Source organism: Tupaia chinensis, unplaced genomic scaffold, assembly GCF_000334495.1.
Source record: "Tupaia chinensis unplaced genomic scaffold, TupChi_1.0 Scaffold000097_1, whole genome shotgun sequence".
NCBI classification, from domain to species: Eukaryota; Metazoa; Chordata; class Mammalia; order Scandentia; family Tupaiidae; genus Tupaia; species Tupaia belangeri.
In genome coordinates this window covers 2,155,806-2,175,359 of record NW_006159559.1, presented here as the reverse complement: position 1 = coordinate 2,175,359, position 19,554 = coordinate 2,155,806, and the positions used below count along the sequence as shown (strand labels likewise).

The window sequence follows — 19,554 nt, the reverse complement described above, 5'->3', positions numbered from 1 at the left end:
TCTCATCAAAAAGATTGAGAAAGATATGTCAAAAGCAGTATTTAAATACTAAAAAAATTTTACTAAAAAAAATTAAATGACAATATTTAGTGAAAGACATTTTTCATTGAGGAATATCTCAACACTGTTTTATTTTGTTTTTTTTTTCCTTTCCATAGATTTACAGTATGAGTTTGCGCCTATCTGCTTTCTTTGAAGAACACATTAGTTCAGTTTTATCAGATTATAAGTCTGCTCTTCGTTTTCATAAAAGAAATACTATAACTAAAAGAAGGAAGAAAAGAAACAGAAGCAGCTCTGTTTCCAGTAGTGCTGCATCAAGGTATTTAGTTTTTTTTAAGTAGCATTAAATGAGCTGTAACTTTGTCATCTAAATGATAGAACTTGGTGTTTTTTAATACTTCCTTTACTATTCCCTATATTGCAGAATGATATATTTGACATGCAAGTTCCTATGATGTGGAGGATTTTTAATCTTTTAACTAAAGCTATACTAGTGTAAGTGCTTAAATTCAAACTGCTAAATCTATACAGTAAAAAAGCATTTTTAGGATAGTGATGGCATCATGCTTTCTGTCATATAACTGTAGCATTTACAGCAATCCTTCACTAAATATTCACTTCTCAAAGGCTCACAACCATATGAAATCCACTACAAATCTCATATTTTAACATATTTCATAATAGTACAAATATTGAATCCCAAAATATTATAAAACTATGTTATACTTATCCATAGAGTTATAAGAATGACTAATAAGGTTATTTTATTTACAGCCCTGAAAGGAAAAAGAGAATCCTAAAGCCACAGCTAAAATCAGAAATCTCTACCTCTCCATTCTCTACACCTACACGATCAATACCATTGAGGCACAATATTGCTCAGATAAATGGTAAAACTGAATCCAGTTCTGTGGTTCGAACTAGAAGCAACCGAGTGGTTTTAGATCCAGTTATCACTGAGCAACCATCTACTTCATCAGCTGCAAAGACTTTCATTTCAAAAGCTAATACATCTGCATTGCCAGCTAAAACAAGTAAGACTCAGTTGCATTTTCTTTCTTTTTTTTTTTTGTTTCTTTTTTTCAAGAGGTTTTTGCTATAGGGCGTGTGCTCGCCAGAAAGGCAGTGAGAGACAAAGAGACAGAAAAGCGAGAAATCACCCCCCAGGGGGGATAGCCACGCCGCAATCCCTTCTCCATTCTCCTCTCGGGTTCTTGGGCACGCACGCACACACGCCTGGCTTGAGTTTAAGCCACTGAGTCTTGGATTCAAACCACAGTCAACTACATGGGAGTCCAGCGATATAGCCATTATACCAACTGCTGGTCCCAGTTGCATTTTCTACATTGAAAATATGTATTTTTTTTTTAAAGTTTTTACTTTGCTCAATTAAATATATTGGGTTTTAGTAATTTACAGCAGACACTATTTTACTTCTTTATTGTTTCATAAAGAAAATTTTGGTCTTAATAAGAAAAGGAAAATTGAGGTTTTGTAGTATTGGTATGAAATAATGCTTAAAAATGCTAACTCTTGGTCTGGCTAGTGGCATGGTGGCTAGGGTGGCCAGATCTTACATGTCTGGTCATACTGCAAGTCCCAGACCTAGTGGCTTAAGAAACACTCTTGTGCTTGTATGTGTATGCCCAGGATCCCAAAAGGAGAATGAAGAAGGGATTGCAGCATAGCCATCTCCCCTGGGAGTTGATATCTCACTTCCCCTTCTATCTCAATCTCTCTCTCTCTCTCTTTCTCCTTCCAGGGAGTGCACACACCCTATGGGGGAAAGAGGGGCAACTCTGATATAAACTGCCTGAATTTATGAATAGTATCCAGACTTGTTTACTGTTTGCAAAAATTTGTCTTCATATTCTTAAAATGACTAGACAGTGTCTAAAAATGCTGAAACCGTTAAAATTTTCTAGTTGGGTATGCATTTTTTTTCCTGTTAAAAAGGCAGATTTTCCAAAAAACGCTTTAAGTGTCATCAAGATTTTGTCCTCATAGTTAATTCAAGCCATTCAGGTAGAAGCAGTCCAAACCTTCTTGCTTATTTTTAAGTTAACAACTACTAGCTTTTAATATTTTGTGTATGTGTTTTAGTACTGGAGAATTCCGTGAAACATTCCAAAGCTTTGAATACTCTTCCAAGTCCTGGCCAATCCAATTTCAGTCATGGCACCAGGAATAATTCTGCAAAAGAAAACATGGAAAAAGAAAAGCCAGTCAAACGGAAAATGAAGTCTTCTGTACTCTCAAAGGTATCCACTCTTTCTAAGTCATCAGCTGTCATTGAACAAGGTAAGATAATTATTTATATCTTTCAAGATACAGTACATTCTTGTTAGAAGTGATGGGTTTTGTTATAGTTAGCATTTATAGTTGCCTATGTGAAAGTTATACAGTCTGTAATATTAGGTCATCTGAAAAGTCAAGAGGTATTTTTCTATGCAAAAATGCATCATGACTTTTCCAATGTCCTAGTAATTGATAGATTTATTGAGACATCCTTTGATTTGCAGCTTTGTGTCAGAAGCAAGTTGTTGTCATTAAGTTTTTTAAAAAATAAGAAAAGCTTGCTATATGGAAATAAAAACAAATCCTAGAATTAAAGACTTTTAATGTTGTAAATTAGTTTCTAACTTCATTAGTACAAAAACTTGGGAAATATATTATTTTTGTTTTAATTAATTTATTTAAAGGAATTGTTTTATTTATTATTATTATTTGCTTTTACAAGTTGCTATTGGGCCCATGGGCTCACTAGAGAAAGACAGAGATAGACAGAGAGAAAGTGAGAGAACAAGCTGTCACGTCCAGGACTCGAACTGTGGTCAGCCATGAGAGAATCTAGTATCCCAGAAGGTGTGGTCACACCACAGTCCCTTCTTCTCTGAGGATTTTATGCGCATATGCACTCTTACCTGGTGTGAGTTTCAAGCCTCTGTGTCCGAGACTTGAACCACAGTCAGCCATGTGGGAGTCCAGTGCCTTACCACCACACCAGCTGCAGGCCCCTGCATATAACATTTTTTAAAAGTGTATTTGCTTCATGAGAGAAAGAGACCAGCACACCTAACAAGGTCTCACCATACTAGCTATCCACCCTTGCCCTTCAGCCTTTCAGCCAGTCAAGATTGTGGACACACCTGGTATGTTCAGGTAGACCTAGAATCCAAACCCAAGGCTTTCCCCTGTGACTCCAATATTAAGAAGTGGCACCCTACAAGCCATGCCAACGTGAATGGGACTGTGCATAACTGTTGATCTCTTAAAGTTATGCTTTCCAAGTTTTTTCAGCTGCATATTTTCATTGTAAAGACTCTATGTTTAAAATAAAAGAAAGTAACTAATAAAATAACCCATATGATATGTTAAAACAATATGATTTCTTGTCAGTAGACAGCTCAGTTCAGTGGTAAGCATTCTTGCATCAGGACTTCCAAAGTATATCTAAGGCATTTATTCTTTAATTATTCTCCCCAGAAATCTCACTCAGAATTTAATTTCTCTACTAACATCTCCTCATTTTGTTTAATGGCATTGGGATCTACCCCCTTATATAAAGTCAGGGAGGCATCAAATCTATTCAGCAGATTTTAGCTTTGGTTGTTTCTGCTTCATAATATCTCTTACATCCATTCTCTTTTTCTTTATTCTCACTTCAGTGGCTTTTAAGTTGGGCCTACGTAATTTCTTGCTCAGGCTATTGTCTTCCCCCCACCCCCCCAGAAGTTTTTGCCATAGGGCATGTGCGCTTGCTAGAAAGACAAGAGACAGAAAGCGAGAAATCACCCCCCCAGGGGAGATGGCCACGCCACAATCCATTCTCCTCTCGGGATCTTGGTACACACGCACATGCACCCAGCGTCAGTTTAAGTCAATGGGTCCGGGACTCGAACCACAGTTGACTTCATGGGAGTGCAGTGACATAGCCATTACGCTAACTGCGGTCCTGCTCAGACTATTTTCTTAGCTGCCTATCTGGTGTTCCTGCCTCAGTCCTCACTTCATCTAGTCCATCTTCTACATCGAAGCCAAAGTAATCTTTCTGATCATTTTGTAAGTGCATGCACACACACGTAGTGTTAAAATCAGCTCATGTTGGGGCCAGCAAGTGGCATGGTGGTTACGGCACCGGATTCCCATATGGCTGGCTATGATTTGAGTCACAGACCCAGTGGCTTAAAACAGTTGTGTGCATGCTCAAAACATTTAGAATATAATGGAGAAGAGATTGCAACACGGCCATGCCCCTCGAAAGAGTGATTTTTCATTTTCCCTCTCTATCTGGGAGAGAGCACACACACACGCCCTATGACAAAAACCTAAGGGGAAAAAAAAGTCACGGTGGAGGGCAAAAGAACATGGTCTGCGTTCTATGCAGTTTCTCTGCTTGCCTCATTTCCTCTCCTTTTAATCCCACCAAGACTCAGTAATATCCTAACCACCCCAATCACTAATCTCTTCCCCAAAGCCTCACCTTTAAGCACCATAACTAGGTCAGATTTTCATCCTCACAATCCTGTAACAATGGCAAACACCTGAATTTTCAGAGGACGTATTCAGAGTTTTCAGCACCTAATTTTTCAGATGTCCTTACCTTCTTTTCTTGTAGCCACTTGCAAGTGCCTGTATATCTTTGTCCTTTTCTCCCTTGTTTGGAATGTCTTTTTTCTTTCTTCCTAGTTTAATGGTTGTGTTTTACTTTTAATGTCTCATTCAAAATATTGTCTTCTCCAAGAAGTCTTTTTGGATTCTTTAAACAAGTGATCCCAGCTTTTTGGGCACCAGGGCCCAGTTTCACAGAAGACAGTTTTTTCATGGATGGGCAAGTGAGGTGATGGTTTGGGGATGATTCAAACACATTACATTTACTGTGCACCTTACTTCTAGTAATGTATAACATAGAATTATATAACTCACCATAATGCAAAATCAGTTGAGCTTGTTCCTACAACTAGAAGGTCCCATCTGGGAGCTCCTATTATAATCTAATGACCGCCATTGATTTGACAGGAGGCAGAGGCAGAGCTCAGATCTTAATGTGAGAAATGGGGAATGTCTGTAAATACAGATAAAGCTTCGTTTGCTCGCCTGACACTCATTTTCTCCTGTGTGGCCAGGTTTCTGATGGCCACAACTGGTAATGGTCTGTGGCCCAGGGACAGGGGACCTCTGCTTTAGACAGAACCAAGCAGGTTCTTGTGTTTGTTCCCAGAGCACACCGTTCATTACCTATTGTGTACTTATAATGTGGAATTATTCTTTTTTACATGTTTCTATTGCCAGAAGAGTTTGGTCTCCCGCATTTATTAAATTTTAATTACCTGTACTTGGTATATAGTGGATAGTAAGTGTTTATATAAATAAGCAAATGACCTGGTATTTGAGTGCTTTGTATTTTAGTATCTGTTTCCTTTCTAAATATTTGAATATGATAATAGTCGTTTCTGTCACTTGAATCCTAAAGAAATCAACCAAGGAAGTGAATGGACTCTGATTTTTAATTTTGAGTATTCCTAATAATTAATGATATATTACATATGAGCCCCTACGTTAATTATTAGATTCCAGACCAATGTCCAATGGAAGTAAAATAATGTAATTTATAATTTTCTAGTTGTCATTTTTTAGGTAAATTTAGTTTTAGTAATATATTTTATCCCATTATGTTCAAAATATTCTTTCAATATGTAGTTACTATTTTAAAATGTATACTAATTCAGTATTTACATTGAAATTTGATGAGAAACTTATTTCCTCAATCACATAGCTACTTTTTTAGATCCTCAGTAGCCACTTGATAGTAGCTATCTTTATTACACAGGTGGTTATTTTTTTTTTAACTGCTGGATTCCTTTTTAAGAAAGCTGCATTCGTCCTTAATCTTTTTAGATTAATAGATAAAGCCTGTAGTTATTTTCTCAGAAAAATGCACATAGGCATATACAAAATTTTGGACCATTTCAAGAGAATTAAAGAGTCTTTGAAGCCAATGTATACTGGGTACATGGACTGGGTACCATATTTAGAACCCTTGTGTATAGTTTTAATGTAAAGCAGAAAGGAGAGAATCCTTAGCAGTTTAAATGTAATCACTTGGTAGAAGATACCGAACTACTTTGCGCACATTTACATTTTTCCACTTACCCTGTTGCTGCTCATCCCTATACTCACACAGTTATAGAACCACAATGTAAAAGAAATTATTTATATAGTTTGGCTCTGGAAATCAGAGCTTCACTTTTTCCCTCTGCTCTTGGCTCCGACCTTTGGCGAATCTCTTTAACCACTTACTTCTTAGTATTTACAAAGCATAAGTCAAACCTGTGACCAAAAACATAAGCATTCTCTTTGAAAGCAGTTTCCATCTCTCTATAGATTTTCTTTAAAATACTCAATTGGAAATCACCCATATAGCCAAACAAAAATTTTCATAACTTCAGAGGGAAAAAGGGATTTACTGATAGTACTGTGACTTAGAATTTTATCCCAGCATTGCTCTTATTTTTGTATGAAGCATATACATAGTTTCTGTTATAGACTTTTTTTAAATGGGAGTTTGTTTGCTTTACTTGCGAGTGTGTGTGCTTTCTAGAGAGAGACAGGAAGAGAAAGCCCCCCTGTTTCCCACCCCCCATGAATAATGGTCACACTAATCCCTCCTCCTCCATCTTTTCCTTCCGTCAGGATTTTGGGCACACCTGCACATGTGCCTAGTGTGTTTCTCAGTCCATCAGTTCTGAGACTCAAACCACAAGGTCAGCCATGTGGGATCTAACAACTTTACCGCCAGATCACAGAGCTGGCCCTAAAATGGGATTTTAATCATGATAATGGTGGCACAGGTAGTGATTTTGATTGATAGATGTAGTCAGTATTCCTTATGATTATAATCAGTCATTTGCTGTTTAGTTACATAGGGAACTATCATTGTTCAGAAGGCCTGTGAAGAAAAGCTGTCATTAAGTTGTTTTTTTTTTTTAAAAAGCCTAGTTAGACAGTTTCAAGAACGTGGTTTGTGACCAGGTGTGACTTATTTTCTATTCTTGTTTATAGGATAGATGAGGAATGTCAAAAGCATGTTACAAAGAATTCCGGTAGAAATTATTCCAGCCAGTGTACCTAAGTCAATAGTGTAGGTCAATATAGAGGAGAAATCATTTGTACCTTCCCGGGAATGTTGGGAAATACTTAAAACTATAAACTATTCTCTGATACAGAGAAGTTACTGTTATCATGTTCAAGTAGAGATCTAAGACTTAGAATTACTCCAGTCTTATCATTTATTCCTTTGTATCTCATTGATAAATTAATGAAAATCAGAAAGATTTCATTCTTGCTTATTTATTCAAGAGTAATAGGTTAAAAGATCATGAATTTTACACATTTTTTATTTTTTCCCCTTTATTGAGTAGGAATACAGAAAAACTCTATATTTAACTCATTCAAAAGTTAAATGTTTTGTTATTGATAAACTCTACAAATAGTAATTTTCTGTAGCAAAAACAATGTTCTCATACTTTAAAGGAATTAGGAGTACAAAACCTTTGCTGCTCCCAGCTGTTGTCAAGTATGATATTAATTTAAACACATTGTTTGCTCTGAGCTTCACTTCTCTCATAAGGGCATTGACAACTTTATTAAGAGTCTTTCTCTGTTAGTTTTAATTAGAAAATATTTAACTGTTAGCTTTTACTCAATTCTTATTATTTTAGTTTTAAAAAATTGGATTATGTCATTATATGTAAGTATAGCAGTGTCCTTATTGTCTAGTTAGAAGATCAAATGAAAAAGCAGTATCACATATTAAGTGTGCTGTTGTTCCCTTTTAGGAGATTGTAAGAACAATGCTCTTGTACCGGGAACCATTCAAGTAAATGGCCATGGAGGACAGCCTTCAAAACTTGTGAAGAGGGGACCTGGAAGGAAACCTAAGGTAGAAGTTAATATCAATAGTGGTGAAGTTACACACAAAAAAAGGGGTAGAAAGCCCAAAAAGCTGCAGTATACAAAGCCAGAAGAGCTGGAACAAAATAATCTGCATCCTCTCAGAGATGAAGTGGTTCCTTCTTCAACATGCAATTTTCTTTCTGAAACTAATATTGTAAAGGATGATTTATTGCAGAAGAAGAGTCGTGGAGGCAGAAAGCCCAAAAGGAAGATAAAGACACAAAAACTAGATTCAGATCTCATAGTTCCTGCAAATGTTAAAGTGCTAAGGAGAAGTAACCGAAAAAAGACCGATGATCCTATAGATGAGGAAGAAGAGTTTGAAGAACTCAAAGGCTCTGAACCCCACATGAGAACTAGAAACCAAGGTCGAAGGACAGCTTTCTATAATGAGGATGACTCTGAAGAGGAGCAGAGGCAGCTGTTATTTGAAGACACCTCTTTGACTTTTGGAACTTCTAGTAGAGGACGAGTTCGAAAGTTGACTGAAAAAGCAAAAGCTAATTTAATTGGTTGGTAACTTGTACCAAAATATTTTACTTCAAAATCTAAAAAGCAGGTACAGTTAAGGAATAAGTAGAACTAAGACTTCTGCTTCCTTGCTGCTATGGTGGATTGCGGAATGTTGTGATTTGGTTTGCAAAAAAACAGACTTACAGTCACTTCACTTCTTTAAATGAATATATATATATAAATATATACATATATATTTTAAATGTTTGCTATTTATTGCCCTTAGGTAGGTTATGCATTTCCACATTCATTTCATTTACTGTTTGAAACAAGAAATTGAGGACCTACAATGAATTCCTGATTTAATACGGAAAAGACAGTTCTGCTACACTTCATAAGGAGCCTAATATTCCTAGTGATGGAGCATTTCATGCTAAAATGAATTATTTTTGACCAAGCAAGGTACATTTCTATTGATGACAGAAGTCACGCCCCTAGGAAGACCGATGTTAAACAGTAGCAGGAAATTCAGAAAAGTGTTTTGTCTGAATATAAAATTCTCACCATTTGATAACCTAAAAAGTTTAATTTTACTTATAGAATGTTCATCTACAAAGTATCTAGAGGAGGCTTTTGCTTTATTCCATTTCTGCCAAACTTAAGAAAAAATGTACTTATAAAAAGGAAACATATCCACATTGGAAAATATTTGACTGTCTAATTTTTCAGACCTTGATTCTTATATCAATCACTCAATCTCTGTTTATTGTGCCAAAGACTGAGAATCAGTGCAGTGGAAAGCCTGTTTTTGACTGTCAGGACAGCATACGCTTTTCAATATTGGAAAGGCTATATATTCTAAAGAGCAAATTATTAAAGAGTTATGCTGAGATATATCTTTTTTGGTACTAATAGTAGAAAATAATGCACTGGTGGGTCCTTTGACAGAGATGTCTTAGAGAAAATGTTTAAGTGGTTAAAGGATTCAAGGAAAATACAGGAGAAAGGTTATGGGATTTGATGTTTACTTGTTGATCTGGATTAATGTCGTTTCTAAACCTTAGACATATCTAATAGGCAAAATGACTTAACAAAGAAATGTGTCTGTGTGTGTATGTGTATATATTGATAAATGGGTATAATTAAATATATATACAAACACATACTTATATACTATTACCCAGGTAAATTCTTTTTTCAGGATTTTTTTAGATAGTGGTAGAATAAAAATAATTTTAAAATGTCATACTTTATAGTTTAATTTTAAGGGGAAGATTGGTTATTTTCAATTATTAAAGGTTAAACTAGGCCAAATCACTTTTTATGCAATCATGTTTTATACAGTGGTCTCATTGCACATTGTGTTTTTTCTGCACTTTTTACGGTATCCTTATCACGCTGGTATGTCAATATACACCCTAAAGAAAAACTCCATTTAATGATTGTGCCTTGTATTCTATTATTTTTTGCATCATTAGTAAAATTAAGTTGTCTATTGTAAATGATAACTATATGACTTAGGAGAATGTATTGCTATATGTACTGCTATGGAAAAGGAAAGCAGTTATTTATTTGTTTATGGTACAGTTAGTTATTTTATACCTTAAAAACCAACATAAATACCATTTCTATTGTTTAAAAATTAGTGTCCTTTTTTTTAAAAAAAAGTTTAAAGAATGTAGTATTTTCTGAGGACTGGTATGGTACAAAAATGTAACCAAAATTTTCAGATACTACATTTTTAAAAAGTGAAGATGGGGAAAATATGTATCAGCATGACCCTGATGTAGAAAAAATAAAGTCTTTAATTGAACCTTGGCAAAATACATTACATAATTTCTTTACTTCCAATAAGAATAAATGTTAGCTGTCATTATCTGTCTTGAAGAAGAATGAAAAGTGATGCATTTGGACTTTTTAAGATCATTTGTAACTATAAATTTGTATAGAAATTCTCCTGTGAAATTAAGTAAACCATTTTCCAGATCTTGACTGGATTGCTGTGATTTTGCAGTTAAAAAATAATTTCAAAATTTTCAGGTTTTTTTGGTATATTTTTTCTAATAAGTATATTTAACAATATTATTAAAATTCAGTAAACAATAATGCAGAAATGGATGGCTTGGTTGAATAGTAAAATGAGTCTTTCAGTTACATCATTATTGAAAATAATAGTGTGTATGCTTGAAATATAAGTCATTAAGGTAATTAGTTGCTTTTGAAAGCAATCTGTTTAAAATATGTAATTTCCTGATGTTATCTGCATTATGTTAGAAATAGACTGTAAAATCCATTTTTGTCAAAAAAAAGTTGTATAGTTTAAAGGTGTGTACAGAAAAAGGAAGAGCGACAGTCTTAAGAGTGGAATATACCTCTAGTATGGTGTATGGATTAATTCCAACTCTTGAGCAAATAAATTAATGTTTGCCATCTTTACTGCATTCCTGTTCTAAGATACTGTTACATTTATGACTTTATTTTGACGTTATTAGACACTGGTTTCTTAGTAAAGCAAAATTACTTTGATCAGATTTTTGTAATTGAAACACTTAAAAATATGTTAATAACTACCAAGTACATTCACATTTTATGTTTTTATAATTTAGCTTCTATATGTTGCAAAAGTAATTTAAGTCATCAGCATATTTTTGTTTTGTTTGAGACAGTCACACTACCTTCTGTACTGTTGATAAGGCAGAAGGAAATGCTGGAAGTTGTCTTAGGTTAGCAAAAAAAAAATCTCAAATTTATTGAAAGTTTCAGAAATGTAACTTAGTACATGCATGAAAAATATAAATCAATTTATGCATGGACTCTCCAACCTGAACGTTCTCATCCTCTGCTCCAACTTTCTCAAGTCCTAGACAAATCTTACAATTTAAATACCGCAAGTGAGCAGTTTAAACATTCAATCTAATTATAGTTTCATAACCATGGGCAATAGATATTAGCCTCTTTTTTTTTTTTTTTTTTTTTTTGAGAGGTTTTTGCTATAGGGTGTGTGCATTCACCAGAAAGACAGAGAGACAGAAGGTGAGAAATCACCCCCCAGGGGGATGGCCATGCCGCAGTCCCTTCTCCATTCTCCTCTTGGGATCTTGGGCACGCATGCACATGCGCCCAGTGTGAGTTTAAGCCACCAGGTCTGGGACTCGAACCATGGTCGACTATGTGTGAGTCCAGCGACATAGTCATTATGCTGGCTGCTGGTCCCAGGAATTAGCATCTTAATATTTTATCCTTTTCGATCTACTCTTAGAGCACTGGATTATTTTCTCTATATTTATGAACTAAAGATTCATTGGCCTTATTTCCTTTTTATTTATTTAAATTTTTTTTGCAGAGCTTCACTACAAATTTTAAAGACTATTTGGTGGCATTATTACAAAACTATCTTTGTCCTTAACTATAACTAGAAAAAACTATAAAATATTCTTAAGCTTGATTAGGTCATATCCAAGATAGGGCATTGACTGCTTTTAATATTAATTGAAATGAATTTCTCAAGACACAGTGATCAGAGAAAAGATCCTCTTGCAGCATGTATGTTGACCTTTAGAACTGTCCCTTACCTGCAGTGCAGTAGATTAATAAGACATTTTAACAAATATATTCAAATAACATTCTTGTGTAATGTTAGTGCTTACTTTAAAAAATGATTTGTAATGTAATGTAAATTAGTTTTTCCAGTTAACAGTGTTTACTTTAATTCTGACATTCCATTTTATACTTATATACCTATATTGTGCTCTCAAATATCAGCTGAAGACAGTTTTGATTTTCTGTTTTCTAGCTAATGAAAATAGCTAGAAATGAATGTCTTTCTTCACCTGAAGTCTATTTGAGTAGGTTGGAAGGACCAAGATACTTGTGTGATAAAAGGGCTATAAATACTCTATGTAGGAGATACATAGGTTTATAAGTAATAATAGGGGAAGTACTTTAATTTTCTGTTAATGACGCTTATTAGCCTAAAAATAATTTAAACATAACTGGTTAAACAGTGGATTAGTTATATTTAGGTAAAATTTATTTTCCTATTAAAGTTGGAAAAATATACCTTTCTTCACTTAAATACCCTACCCTTCCCCTAAAATCTCCTAATTTCCAAGTGATTTGAACTAAAATGAATAATACATTTACTAAGAAACTGTTTTTATTCTTAACGAAGCACTCCAAAAGAAGTCATTCTGAGCTATGTACGGTACTCAAGAAAAGGTCAAAATGAGTCAATAGATTGTAAGTACCACTTTAGGCGCTCCAAGGTAAACTGTGTACACACTGCAGTAAAACAATGAATAGAAAATCTGAGCTGTAAAAATAATTACTTTTAGTTTTGATAGCTCTGAATTGAAATACTTTCTTAATGCAGATAAAGTTATCAGGAAATTAACCTTATATGGCACAAACCAAATAGCGTGTGATTGAGTTCCTACACTCAAGGAGCTAAGAAAAACAGGTTGAAGTGGTATATAGTACACACGCATGTAAGGCAGATGCACACATTTGCTGGTTACTTTTAAGATTGTGCATGTTGATTTATCACAATGATAGACTACAAAATGAGACAAAATACAAAGTTACATTTTTGGACCATATTAAAACTGCAAGAAAGACAGGGGACTTACTAAAAAGATCTTTTAGAAAACTGTTAAATCCTGTCACAGGATGTTTAGACATGTGTAGAATGTAGCTCAATTTTTGAAAAGTAACTGACCTAGAGGGTTAAAGTTGAAACTGACATGTTTTCAAATTAAAGTTATGCTTATTTTGTACAGAAAGCAATGTTAAACACAAGCAAATCTGTTGTATGTAATAAGTAACAGAGTTTTTAAAAAAATTAATTATTTAGCTTTATTGAGATTTTCGTTGGTTTTTTTTTTTTCCTCCTTCTGGACCTGGAGTATCATGTTATAAACAGCAGTCTCACACCAGAATAGCAGTGCCCTTTCTTTTTTTGTACATATGGATTGGAACTTTCTTTACTGTTATGTGGACACTTTCTATGTTAGTTTTGATGCATAATTCTTTGAATCGTTTTATACAAACTAGAATGTATGTGTAAGAATTCCTGTCCCTGCAATGTAGTAACTACAAACTTATTTTTAAATAAATAGAAAACTTGTTTTTCTAAGCTATTTTGTAGTGTCTCATTGATTTCTTTATTATTTGCCTTTGTGTACGTGTGTTTGACATACAAAGCACTCATCATATATATAAATAATTTCAACTGGAACCTTACTAAAATGGTTATATGGCAGAAGTCATTATGTAAATGACTCATTAGCGTTTCCTAATGCCCTATTTAGTGAAATGTTAGAATTGGCCAACTAAGAGCCAGCGGGTGGTGTGGTTAAGGTGCCGGACTCCCACATAGTGGACTGTGTTCATCTACCGGACCTGGTGGCTTGCTTTCTCACTTTCCCTCTCTCTCTGTCTTTCTGTTGAGCACATGTGCCCTATAACAAATTTTAAAATAATGATAATAAAATTAAATCTTTAAAAAATTAGCCAATTAAAAGATCTGGGTACCCTAATGTAATTTATTGGGTCTCAAAAAAGTCTTAATACATTTTTTTCTATGCAGAAATGCGTCATGACTTTTCTGACAACCCAGTAATTCCAGACTAAGTCTTTTTTATCTGCACACTTAATAAAACATAAGTTTATTGATTTGTTATGCACAAATTACTGTGCTGGGTGATAAATACTTTATTATATGTTTTTCTTGACTTAACAATGGGCTTACATCCTGACAAACCCATTGTAAATTGAAAATATTTTAAGTCAAAAATGCATTTAATACACCAAACCTACTGAACATCAAGCTTAACCTTGCCTAACTTAAATGTGATAACACATACTAGCATATAGGTGGTCAAAAAGCATTTATCACAAAGCCTATTTTATAATAATTTGAATACCTCATTGAATACTAAAAGTGAGAAACACTGTTATATGGATACTGGAAATACGGTTTCTACTGAATGCACACACACCATTACAAAGTCTAAAAAGTCAAACCATTATAAATTTAATAATTTACCAGAGATTTTTCTAAGAAATATATTTCAAATGGACACTTTGCATAATTTTCTCAAAAATGTGAAAGTTTTGGAGAAAAATGTTGAAGGAATGATTAAAAAAGAAGTTAACTTGTTAAGAAGTTACACAAAAACAGATAAATGCTATTGCTGTTTTCCTAGAAGTTTATTCAGAATGGCATCCACTTTTATTGACTTCATAAAAATTCCAATTTTAATATGAAAAATATTAGATATGAATACATAAAGCCGTAATAAATGAAGCACATGGGGTATATTTTAAAATTTTGTGCTATGGGCCTAACAGGTGGTATGGTGGTTAAGGTGTTGAACTCTCACATGGCTGACTACAGTTCAAGTCCCATACCTCTTTGCTTGTTTTCTCACTTTCCTTCTCTCTCTCTCGCTCTCTCTCATCAAATACAATTTTAACATGTGCTATTAATGACCATTTCTTCCTAAAATGTTTCATTTAAATGATTTTGTAGAAAATTAGTTGAGGAAAGCAGATACAATTTCCCAGTTAACCTTTTTTCCCCTGAAGTATGCTGATACTAATACCTTGTGTAAAATATGACCAAAATGACCAGTCATAATGGTATGTTGATAACAGCACTTTACAATACTAAAGCCATATGAGACAGTCCTGGGTTTGTGTCTCAAGGTCATCCTATACATGCCAGATGTGTGAGTTCATGCATGTCATTCGGGCTGGCTAAGACTAGGGGGTGGATTGTGGCATGAGGACCCTATTGAGAGTACCTATCTTCCTCCTGTCTTCTCTCTCTCCCCTCTCCTTCATGGAAGTAGGCCAAAAAAATAAAAGTGTTCGTGTGTGTGTGTTTAAGTAAAAGAACCAGCCAAGACTACTTTCAGCAACTACTTTGTACTGTTTTTCCTTTTGTAATAACACCAACTTCATGGTCTTAAGTCTTCAGAATTCTGTTTTTAAGAATTTTATTATTTTTATTTAATTTGCTATAGGACACGTTCGCTCACCAGAGAGGGAGAAAGTGGGAAAGCAAACCGCCAGGTCAGGGACCTGAACCGCAGTTAGCCATGTAGGAGTCAGTCCCTTAACCACCACACTATCGGCTGGCCCCAAGTTTCCACAATTTTTAAGGACAGTAAATTTGGGAAAAATGTTGGAAATGCCGAGTTCAGTGAAATACCTTTTTATCGAGTTAGACGAGTTGGCAGCGCAGTGAAAAGGAAGAATGAGGCTTGGAGTTGGGGAATAGACTAACTTTCATTACACTACGGAAAAAGAGGAACCTCAACAAGGTAACTTTATCCTTGAACATTTTCCTCATCTGTAAAGCAAAATAAATAATAGTTGAGTCTAATCTATAAGGTCCAGTTCATGTGGAGATTGTATCTTATTTATGTATACTCTTCAATAATCATGACTCAATCAAGAATTTTTTATGTAGTCCCTAAGTGATACTTAATGTACAGCTTCCAGATATACTGTCTTGTCTAAATGACCTGGTTGTAACAAATGTGAGATTTTCTGAAAACTTAGAAGGAGTTTTGACCATTTCCTTGCAACACGCTGTAAATTTTATTTCTATAAATTGTAAGTTGACAGGAATAGCAGATGGTGTAATGATTACGTCACTGGACTCGCACTTGACCGACCATCATTGGAATCCCAAACCAGGCAACCTCAAACTTACACCAGGTATGTGTTCGTGCATTCCCAAAATCCAAAGAGGATAATGGAAAAGGGAATGCAGCGTGGCCATGCTCCCTGCGGGGTGATTTCCCACTCTTCCCCTGCCACCGCCACCACAAGTGCATGTGCCTTAATAGCAAAAAAAGTGCAAGCTGAGGCCCAGCAGTGGTGGTGCAGTGGTGATGTAATGCTCTGCAGTGTTGGAAGCCAGAAGACTGACATTCAGTTCTCAAGTCCACCTTTACACCCAGGCATGTGCATACATGCCCATGATCCTGGCTGGCTGAGGGCTATTGGAGTTGGGGAGCTCATGGCACAAGACCTGTTAATGGTGCTTCTCTCATAGGTTTTTTGAGTTGGTTTAAAGTATTTGTTTACTACTAATAAAAAGGTACTAACGCTTGTAATTTTCTGGGGGCCCTGTGAGTAGTCTCAAAGATAATCTTAGTGTTAAAAAGTGTTAATTTTTATATTTTCTAAGTTTCAGATCTAATCTTGTGGGAAAGCAAATAAGAATTTTTAGAGATTTTAACATTTGATTAAGGTAGTATCATGTGTGCCTATGGATAATAGTTGGTGTTCCACTTATTCCAAATGAAATTATGTGTTTTAAAATATAGAAGAGGACAGAATTGTTTGAAGGAATCTTAGACTGTCACAAGTGGGAGACCTTGTTTTTCTGTTTTGTTTGGTTAGTCTTCTGAAACTTCTGTCCTTAGTTCTGATTTTGGTTTTAATAAGTAAGGACATAAAGCCAAAAAGAAGCAAAACTAACTATTCCAATGAGATGGAATTTCTGTTATCTGAGTGGATTATACAGAGGTTAAAAGAGCAACTTAGTCTTTTGAGAACTTTAAGAACAAAATTATTTTAACAGAAAACCGAATTCTGGCTTCTTATTGATAATAGTACGTGGCAGTAAAGATTTCACAAACTCTTCCCTGTCCCTTTTCCTTATCATACTTTTCTTGGGAATAAGTGCATCAAGCCTCTGACAAGTTTACACATTTTTGGCATGCTGGATGGTTTCTTTTCAAACTCGTACTCCCTCTTCTATGTTTATATACACTCAAGTTTTAATATTTTGAAATAATACATTTGGATAAAACTCTGTCCTTGAAACAAATCTTTTCCATTACCCTAATACACTGTTGTATTTCTCGGTCACTATTGTTTTTAATATACTCTCAGCTACCTATATTAATTATGATTTTTAAGCAAAGTAACCAGCATGTTTCAGAAATACAAAAGAACGGTTGGGGTCAGCAGGTGGCGTGGCACTTAAAGGGGCTGGGTTCCCACACAGCTGACCACGGTTCAAGTGGTACCTGGCAGTTTGCTTTCTCGCTTTCCCTTTTTTCTCCTTCCCTTTATCTCTTTGGTCAAAATAAAAAATAATAATAATAACAAACAGAATTAAATAAATAAATAATTCTTTTTTTAAAAAAAGTAATTTAAGCCTATTCTACAAAGAGAAATTTTGTAGAATAGCAAAGCTCATAAACACATAAACACTTTTAAACCTTAAAGTTACAAAAATAAACATGTTTATGAAAAGTGTCACCTAAAGAAGGACCAGCAGATGATGTAATGGTTACATTGCTGGACTCCCACATGGCTAACTGCAGTTCAAATCCTGGACCTGGAAGCTTGAAACTCATGCCAGGTATTTGTGCATACATGCCTGAAATTCTGAGAGAATGAAGGAGAGGGTACTGTGGCATGGCCATCCCCCCAGCAGGTGTTTTCTCTCTCTCTCTCTCTCTCTCTCTCTCTCTGTTCCTATCTCTCCAGTCAGCACATGCACCCTATAGCAAAAAATCTCTAAAAAAAAAATACCAAAAATTATCACCCACTGTTCCTATCTCTCCAGTCAGCACATGCACCCTATAGCAAAAAATCTCTAAAAAAAAAAATACCAAAAATTATCACCCAAAGAAACGCAGTCCATACTGTGCAACTAGAAGAAGCAAGTGTAAATAAATTATTCTTAGCAGTATTTCAGTATTCAGTCTTACTTACAATTAAGTATCCAGTGGTTATCCATTAATTAGCTTAATATTAGTCCAAAGTTTAAAATTAACTGAGGGTCTTGCAAAGCATGTTCAAGTTGATACATTATAAAACATACAATTATTAGGTCATTGGGAAACTCATGCTGCATTTTTGTATGGAACATGACTTTTTCATGTGTCATGACTTTCCCAATGACCCAATGAATGCCCGCTGACTGTAGCACACAATGCTAAGATACTGTGCTCCATAGGCTAGGACCACATGGTAAGCCCATGATCCAACTAAAGACTGCATGGTTGTACATGCCTGTAATTCCAATTACTCAGGAGTCTGAGGCAGGAGGATTGCGCGCTCCAGGTTGGAATGGGCACAGCAAAAACCCTGTTTTAAAACTTCCACTGTGGAGGACCAGAAGTTGGTGTAATGGCTAGCTATATCACTGGACTCCCATGTAGTCGACCGCTGTTCGAGTCCCGGACCTGGTGGCTTTAACTCATGCTGGGCTCTTGTACGCAGGTGCCCAAGATCCCTAGAGGAAAGTAGATCCCGAGAGGAAAGTGGAGAAGGGATTGAAGCATAGTCATGTTCCCGGGGGATGATTTCTATGTGTCCAAGGATGTTCACAGTACTGTTTTTTTTAAGAATTATTTTATTTTATTTTATTTATTCATTCATTTTTTTTTTTAAATTTGATCAGAGAGAGACAGAGGGTGAGAGTGAGAGAGAGAAGAAGTGAGAAAGCAAGCCACCAGGTTAAGGACTTGAACCCTGGTCAGCCATGTGGGAGTGTCCAGCGCCTTAACCACCATGCCACCTGCTGGTCCCATCTGTCTCTCTTTTTCTGGCAAGTGCACGTGCCCTATAGCAAAAACCTCTCAAAAAAAAAAAAAAATTCCACTGTGGATACCAAACTGCGCCACAGTAGAAGAGGAAAACGGACACAAAACTAATTCACATCAAAGGGAAGCACATGAGTAAAGTAACAAGAAGTGAGTTCATCACCACATAACTAAAAATCACAGTAGATCTTTAAGAAATATGAAAATAAAAAGGAAATATTTCCCTCTAAACTCCAAAAGGAACATAGTAACTCCTCCTCACCAGTAATATATACAATCTAAGAAATTACAGAAATATAGAAAAATAATTCAGAATATTATTGTAGCTAAATTCAATGAACTCCAAGAGAAAGGGGACAACCAATACTGAAAGATGAGAAAAATCTTTCCATGACTTGAAGGAGGAACTCCATAAAGCAACAGGCACACTGAAAAAAGAATCAAACAGAACTTCTGGGGATAAAGAATATGATGCAGGAAATCAAAACCTCCCTCGAGACTATTAACAACAGATTATACCATGCAGAAGGAAAAAACCTATGACTTTGAAAATAAACTTCCAACT

The 19,554-nt window shown here is 35.2% G+C and overlaps 1 protein-coding gene across 2 annotated transcripts in view; it reads left to right on the top strand.

The window, feature by feature from the left end:
- Nucleotides 1–11,417, top strand: part of PHIP (PHIP subunit of CUL4-Ring ligase complex) — a gene marked incomplete at its 5' end in the record, with an annotated part of 157,081 nt that extends 145,664 nt beyond the window's left edge. Inside the window, 4 exon segments of one of the 2 annotated variants that reach the window (XM_014585861.2) lie at nucleotides 159–322; nucleotides 778–1,037; nucleotides 2,107–2,304; nucleotides 7,842–11,417. In XM_014585861.2, the coding sequence (XP_014441347.1) occupies nucleotides 159–322; nucleotides 778–1,037; nucleotides 2,107–2,304; nucleotides 7,842–8,479 (1,260 nt within the window). 2 annotated transcript variants of the gene reach the window in all.
- Between the last annotated feature and the right edge of the window lie 8,137 nt (nucleotides 11,418–19,554).